At 42.7% G+C, this 7500-nt stretch overlaps 2 protein-coding genes across 2 annotated transcripts in view; one reads left to right on the top strand and one right to left on the bottom strand.

Moving 5' to 3' along the window:
- The window catches only part of LOC123505094, a 4407-nt gene extending 1902 nt beyond the window's left edge, over positions 1-2505 (bottom strand). Inside the window, exons 1-2 of the mRNA XM_045256141.1 lie at positions 2302-2505; positions 980-1091 (exon numbers count right to left, since the gene is read on the bottom strand). Coding sequence (XP_045112076.1) covers positions 980-1091; positions 2302-2490 — 301 coding nt within the window. The 5' untranslated portion in view covers positions 2491-2505. The remainder of the gene's footprint in view (positions 1-979; positions 1092-2301) is intronic.
- Positions 2506-5168: 2663 nt separating this feature from the next.
- LOC123505155 overlaps positions 5169-7500 on the top strand; it is a 35931-nt gene continuing 33599 nt past the window's right edge. The window contains exons 1-2 of the mRNA XM_045256277.1: positions 5169-5324; positions 7298-7330. Of these exons, the coding sequence (XP_045112212.1) occupies positions 5283-5324; positions 7298-7330 (75 nt within the window). The 5' untranslated portion in view covers positions 5169-5282. The remainder of the gene's footprint in view (positions 5325-7297; positions 7331-7500) is intronic.

Genomic DNA, 7500 nt, shown 5'->3' with positions numbered 1-7500 from the left:
TCTGGGGAGACCATTCAGACAACAAATGTCTTCTTTTCTGGGATCGACATAATCTTCTGCAGCCTTATTATCCCGTTTCTATGCAAGGTCGCTGTTTTTGATAAGCTCGTTTCTTACCTATCAAAATGATAATTTCGATCACTGAGCTACTAAAACCACTTCGTCCCGCTTGGGAAATTGTCCGGAACGATTTTGTTAGTTGACGCGGCCACAGAAGTCGCTCGTATGTAAATCGCCGCCACAAGAAACGCTCGTACGCCCTTAGCCTATATTTGCCACCCTTGCACTCTCATTCATTAAAGATCTAAACTAGAAACATCACATCTTGGCATTTCACAAAACATTGTCTATAAAGTTATTCATTCTGAGCAGTCTTCACCAGTACGGCTTTATCCATACATGCATGAAGTACACTTCATATAAATGGTGGCGGGAGGATAGATCCACACACTGCTGCCATGAACGAGGTGAAATCAAAACAATTCCATTTCATTAACTACCTTCCCCTAACTAACTGTTTACAACCTCTCTCCTACTCACAAAATTGCATTTAGAAAAAATATATTATCACTTCTCATCTTGCTCATTGTATGCATTTCCTATATTCTCTAATTTAGTTTTACAAGACTTTCTACTTTTCTCACCCCTATTCTGTCTATCTTCCTGATGCAAAAGTCAACTGTCATTATCAATCTTTAATTTCTTTTATTAATAAACTCTGGAGCTCCTTTCCACTTCAGTACTTCCTCCTACTTGTGACAAACACTTTCATGTGAATTCTGACCTGCTTTTGGCACCCCACCCTTTTAGGCACTGACACTTTCAGTCAATCTTTTTTTTTTTTTCTCATCTTGTGTTTTCTTCGACCAGGATCGAGACCATTAAGAAAAGAAAAGACAGTCAGGATTGATGGCATTGTGTAGGCCTGTAGGTGATCTTTGGCTACTTGATAATCATAGCACGACAAATGTATACGTACCCAAAACAATGGCTGGAATGAAGACACCGCACGCAATTAGAATAGTGACTGTGACGCAAATGACGAAGGTGATTACAGTCTTGACTGCAGACCAGGACAATCTTCCACCGTCCTGCAATACATGCAAACAGTCAGGCCTCAGCAGCTTATCATTATCTAGTGTTGACGGAACACCCCATACATTCACCCACATAACCAAATAACTCACTGATGTATATATATATATATATATATATATATATATATATATATATATATATATATATATATATATATATATATATATATATATATATATATATATATATATATATATATATATATATATATATATATATATATATATATATATATATATATATATATATATATATATATATATATATATTATTTGTTTTGCTCTGCCAATACTCACACTAGCTTATTTAAGATTCAAACCTGACTTCTTTCAAAATATTGTTTTAGTTTTAGAAGAAAAATAAAAGCTAGATATTCTGAAGATGCTTCACCACAATGCGAAAGAATATGGAAGTACTTCGCTGCAACATTCACTTTGGGTAGACGACTATTGGTGATTCAAACAAGATTTTGCCGTACAGTTTCCATTAGCCTCTTTTCTGTATTTCCACATTTAATCTTTATCTCCATATTAATTAACACTGATTATCTTTTACATTTTAAGAATTCAATCAAAATTATTCTTTCTGGATCATAAAAAACCATAGCTAATGTAACCTTTCTGAGATTGTCTCTGCCTTGAAAAGCCTTAGTGCACTGAAACTTTCGGTGACCATTGTTTAGATTTGATTTTGTTGTCTGGATCGTAATAAGTGATGCAGAGTTCATCTCCATCCACAGTACTATCAAAGCTGTCTCATTTGCTGCCCCCACTCGTCGACGGAGCTGATCCTCGCTCAGTGCTTTAGAACACAGCGAATCAAGCATAGCAAATTTTCAGTTAGGATGGTAAAAACATGCGCAATGTCGTACCTACGCGAGCCATAATGTTGATCATAATTCGACGATTTTTTTCTGCTATATTTTTCCACTTCAGTTTGATTTCGTCTGTAACCTTTTTAAAATGTTTCGTGCAGTCTCAATCTAATCATTAACCTTCAGGTAATGCTTGAACATGTTTATTATGTTTACTGTCTCATACAATAAAACTTTATTTTTTCCCGATAACACTTTAATGAGTGGTAGGCTGGCAGCGCTCTCGTCTCTCACCACCGTGCTTCTCCACTATTCCTCCCTTTCTCCTCCCTATTTGAACCAGTACTACTAATAGTATAATAGTGGAACGGGCACGGTTGGCTACTCACATTCATATCAGAGGCGGCTCTTTTTACAGGCAGGGTGAAGGGCAGGTGAGGCCTGCAGCAGGTGATCGAGAGGTGGAGGTTGCACCAGGTGAATTCATGTATATATCTCCAGCGGGAAGACAAGCAGGAAAGATCGCTGTTCAGCCTCGTGACTGATAGCTTATCGTAATCACGCTCCCTTTCCCCCATGGGCGGGACACAACTTCATTACGCAAGAATCGTCAATGCCTGTGTGTATGCAGATTTGTGCGTGTGTGTGTGTGTGTGTGTGTGTGTGTGTGTGTGTGTGTGTGTGTGTGTGTGTTATTTTTACAAGAGAGACACCAGATCCTGTAATGAAGATTCCCCCATCATTCTTTCTAGTGACTGGATATCTAGCGAGCCTTGACGTCACTAACTAATTGCGCAACTAATCTCTTACCAAGGAGCACCCGTCACCTCGCCTGGGCATAGAACAACTGATCATGCAAAGGGCCTTGATGTGCTTCAAGTTCAGGTTCAACTTCAAGTTTACTGAGAAAACACATGATAACGATACAATGAAACAAGAAAGGCAGGGAAAAACGGAGTGGAAATGTCAATACAGCGGAGAGCGAGCGATTCGGTCAGCCAATTTTTGTATAATCTGTCGTTAATTCACTTCCTGTGCAGCAAATATAATCTTGTCACGCCAGCGACGGAAACATTTTAATTAAGGTAGTGATATATTGAGAAGCTTGAGAGAAAGTTTCAATCAAATCAATATATGCAATTTATTTACACCTACAACCAGAGTTCACTCTTTAAGGGAAATATAGTAACGTGTTGTATCTGAATGATTAGAGTGAATGAATCAAACTTCATTGTACAGTTTATAATGGGAGTCAATGCAGTACTGTGGATTACTGGAGAACCATTAGGAATACGTCAGTGTCTCTTTATTAATTGAAAAAGCGATACCACAGCATTCCAAGCTTCTTGGCGGCGTTCACTGCCGTCGCATACAAGCTCCACTGTATAATGCCTGCCTCGGGAAACAACTCCTAACATACAGGAAACGAAGACACATCACATCATCATAATTTACATTAGTACCTCGTAATCAGACTGGTGCCTCCTGTTGTGTTACATGTGGACATTTTGTCTGATGGAAAACAAGGAAGATTTTTAGACTGAATAAACGAAAGACAACTTTGGTGATTAATTAACAGTTCGCTCCTATCTATCCTGACTTACCTACGGGTACATACTCGTATACTACTTTTGTTTGAGTTGCAACGTCAGTGTTCGTGAAGGTGCTCCACGAGCCACCTACATTGCATTCTGCCATTCAAGGAAACAAAACATTATTTTTCTTTGACTTTTTCTGTTGTCCTTGGCCAGCTTTCCCTTCTTGTATAAAAAAGAAAAGAAAATTACGAAATGAAATATATGGACAGCTTTCTGATGCTTTCCACGTGACAGGTTATAGATAACAAGACCAGCAGCAAGTGTGTCAGTCACATCGGTCTCCTTCCCCCCCCCCCCTCTCTCTCTCTCTCTCTCTCTCTCTCTCTCTCTCTCTCCTTTCCCTTTTGTAGATGTAGCACATTTCCCTGTCCGTGTCACGCTGTCATCCCTTCTATCTTCTTCCCTCGATTGATTTTCTCCAGGTTCTTTTAAATCAGACCTTGGTTCTTTCAGCCAGTCAGTCACGATCTCAGTCCTTCTGTTCTAAAAGTACTAGCGTGAGGCAAACTTACTGTAATGGCGATATTAAAAAGTTTCATTTCGAGTGTTCCGCGTCTAGACCACCTTCTCTTCACTCTATCGTTTTCGAATACACTGCTTCCTGTTCTTACGGACTTAACTCCGCAGATTCTACAGTATTGGATTATTCATGGGAAAGCTTTACAATTATAGTATAGTACAGTATAGTGAACCAGTGATGTATTGAAAGCATTATATTGTCTTTCCCTATTCTTGGTAGGTTTGAGCTTTGCCATTACAATAGTCTTTCATAGTTATGTATTAAGAAGTTCATTTTCTTTCTCATGGACAAGAGTACCACATAATTTCAGGGATAACTCTTCTATATACGGCAGTGGAGATGCGTCAGGAAATGTGGCAATGAGTGAGGAAGGTTTGGAAGACAGTGATGTGAGGAACCTATAGAGAAGTGAAGGAAAGCAGCTAGGATGGTAATGGTGCCCTACTGAAGGATTAAACTTCCCTTAAGGATAACAACTACTCATAAGGAGAGAGAGAGAGAGAGAGAGAGAGAGAGAGAGAGAGAGAGAGAGATGCGTAAGAACAGCAGCCTAGTGAATGCAGGGTTCTCCTCCTCTCCCCGAATCCCTCCCTCTGACGCCCAACTACTCTGCCTCATCACCTCCCTATCCCTGCCAAGAGCCCCGCCTCTTTAACCTTCGCCATCCTCATCTGGGATCCTGCCTCTGCCTGACCTTGCTGTAACCTATCGGATGCACGGCACATGGGTTCCTCATTCTTACTGGTGTGTGTGCTCTAAGTCAATGATAGATAACTGGTATGTGCATGTGCCAAACTGTTATGCGTGTGTGTGTGTGTGTGTGTGTGTGCAGGAGAACCAAGAGAGAGCCACAGGACGCCATGGGAGATGCGTAGAACGGTTGTCATCATCACCATAGTAACCAACCAGCCTGTGACCCTGGCCGCCCTTCTCTCGCTCTTCGCTTGCCTCCCTCCCTCCCTCCCTCCACGTTACTCCCATCTTACCCTATCAGTGAAGCGTTCCACTCCTCTCCCTTCCCCCACATTCCCATCCCCTCCCCCTCCTCCTCCACCTGCTGCTCCCTCCCTCCCTCTCCCACCTCCTTACCCCCCACCATCCCCTAACATGGGCAGGGCCGCCATCCTGACTGGCGGCCATCAAACAAGAGCGCCAGTTGGTGGAAAGCGTGCGCGAAGTGAGGTTGTTGACGGGGGTGCGGCTACATTTTACACTCTTCTAACTTAAGTAACTTGTGTCGCTCGCCGCCAACATGCCAATACTCGGCAGCTGTTGCATCTGTGTGGACCTGAAGGTGAGCATTGGCTTGGGGCATGGCGTAGGTGAGGTAGCAGCGACCCTCGGTGATCGCAACGTCGCTCCTCAATATTACGACTTTCCTGCTTTTTACCAGCTCCTGTTTCTTCACCTCCTTCCTTCCCCACATCCTCTTGATACTCCATTGCTTCCTCCACCTCCTCCTGCAGTGTGTTTCATATAAGATTAGTTTTATAACACACACACACACACACACACACTCACACACAGAGGGCATCATCCAGTAAAGAGAAGCCGGTTAGTGTGATTGTTTGGCTCGTGTGTCTTCCATTAGACACACATAGTGACTAATGGTATCCTAAGCAGTGTGTGTGTGTGTTATCATTAAGTTAAGACCTCACATGTGTTATTTCAAAACATTTACGTACGTATCGATGTGGCGCAAATGAGGTTTAAACGAGTAGTAACTTAAAAATATATTCCCATCTTTCGTGTACCTGAAGTACTTAGAGAGAGAGAGAGAGAGATTCCTGTTAAAAGAAAAGTAGTTAGTTCGTTCTTTAGTTAGGTAGTTAGCTAGTGTGTGTGTGTGTGTGTGTGTGTTTTAGAATGGCAATTGTTTGTAGTTCATCATCAGCATTTTGTCGCATACTTGTAAAGTGTGCTTAGTCTTGAGCTGAAGGAACACACACACACACACACACACACACATCCTTCTTGCCTCTTCGCTTGCCACCTCTTCAACTTGCTTCCAACATCCACTCACTTATTGAATTGTCGAGCTCTCCCTTGGCAAACCATCGCATCACGTAACGAGAGAGAGAGAGAGAGAGAGAGATGCGTATGTTTGCGTAGATTTTAGTTAGTAGCTCTTTTTCCGTGTGAGTGTGTGTGTGTTTGTTGTTACAGTCCGGCGTAACTTTCCTCATCATTTCCTCTCCTCCCGTAACTACCGGAGGGGAAGAAAGAGGCGGCCGGTAATGCAGTTTGGAGGGAGGAACAAGGAAGGGAGGGATGAAGGGAGAGGTAGAGGTACTAGATGGAGGGCGTGGCTTGTTCACTACAACAGCGCCCATACAGCCTGGTGCCGCCTCATATATGGAGATAGTCGACCTGACTGCCCTTTCTCTCTCTCTCTCTCTCTCTCTCTCTCTGCTTTATTGAGCACACTTTAGGGAGAAATTCGATTCCTCAGCAAGAATTCAGCAACACAATTCGTTCTTCTTACCGTGTGTGTGTGTGTGTGTGTGTGTGTGTGTAGATAAATATACAAGTGAAGAGGAGAAAGATACTTAGATAGGTAGGTATGTAGTACGTTTATATTATTAGAGAACATTCATCGGGGTCATTCATTCTGGGTGAGCAGTGTGTCCTTTACCTCCCACTGTCATTCTTTTGTCTTGTGTCGCCGAAAGGGCATGGCCGTGCTGATCGAGGTGGTGGTGGCGGTGGTGGCGGGAGGAGATGGTGGGGACAACTAGGGGGCCTATACAACTATTGAGGCTTCAGACATCGGAGCGAACTGAGAAGGAACAACTATAGTAAATCCTTGAAGCTCTTAGGCATTGTTGAAACCAGGAAAAAGGAGAGAGAGAGAGAGAGCTCGTTTAGGGTGTCAACACTGTGGGGATGTCATTGTCTCAGCACATCATGTATATACCTTGTAATTACGGACATATAGTATCTGTCTGCGCCGGGACCTGACACTGGCAGGCAACAAGTAGAGAAGTGTCGCCATGATAACGCAGCTAACAACTCACTTTGCTGCCTGAGAGTGGCGTGAAACCCTTCCCACTTCAGGCTCTTGACGCAGTGACGCAATGCTGTTAGAGACGAGACTGTTAGAGGCAGTGTTGTCATTTTAGTTTTTTTTTTTTTTTTTTAAGGAAAGCAACACTCGCCAAAATAACTGGTGATAAGAATTTTGGTGATTAGTAGTGTGTGTGTGTGTGTGCGTTATTTATTTATTTTTTCTTTCAATACACATTTATCTGTTTCTCTTCTCCACAGGTCGGCACGAAGATCATCGGAATCTTGAACCTGGTGAGTACTTCCCATCTGCTGGAGTGAGAGGACGACACCTGGGCGGCTAGCTGGCTGTCTGGCTGGCTGGTAAAGTAGTCTCCGTGTGTGTGTGTGTGTGTGTGTGTGTCCTGCCCTCACCTTCATGACTTTACTACTTGCCTTAGTACCGACACGTGGTTGTATCGTGC

The sequence above is a fragment of the Portunus trituberculatus genome, chromosome 17 (assembly GCF_017591435.1).
Source record: "Portunus trituberculatus isolate SZX2019 chromosome 17, ASM1759143v1, whole genome shotgun sequence".
NCBI classification, from domain to species: domain Eukaryota; kingdom Metazoa; phylum Arthropoda; class Malacostraca; order Decapoda; family Portunidae; genus Portunus; species Portunus trituberculatus.
This window is presented reverse-complemented; position numbering and strand designations above follow the sequence as displayed.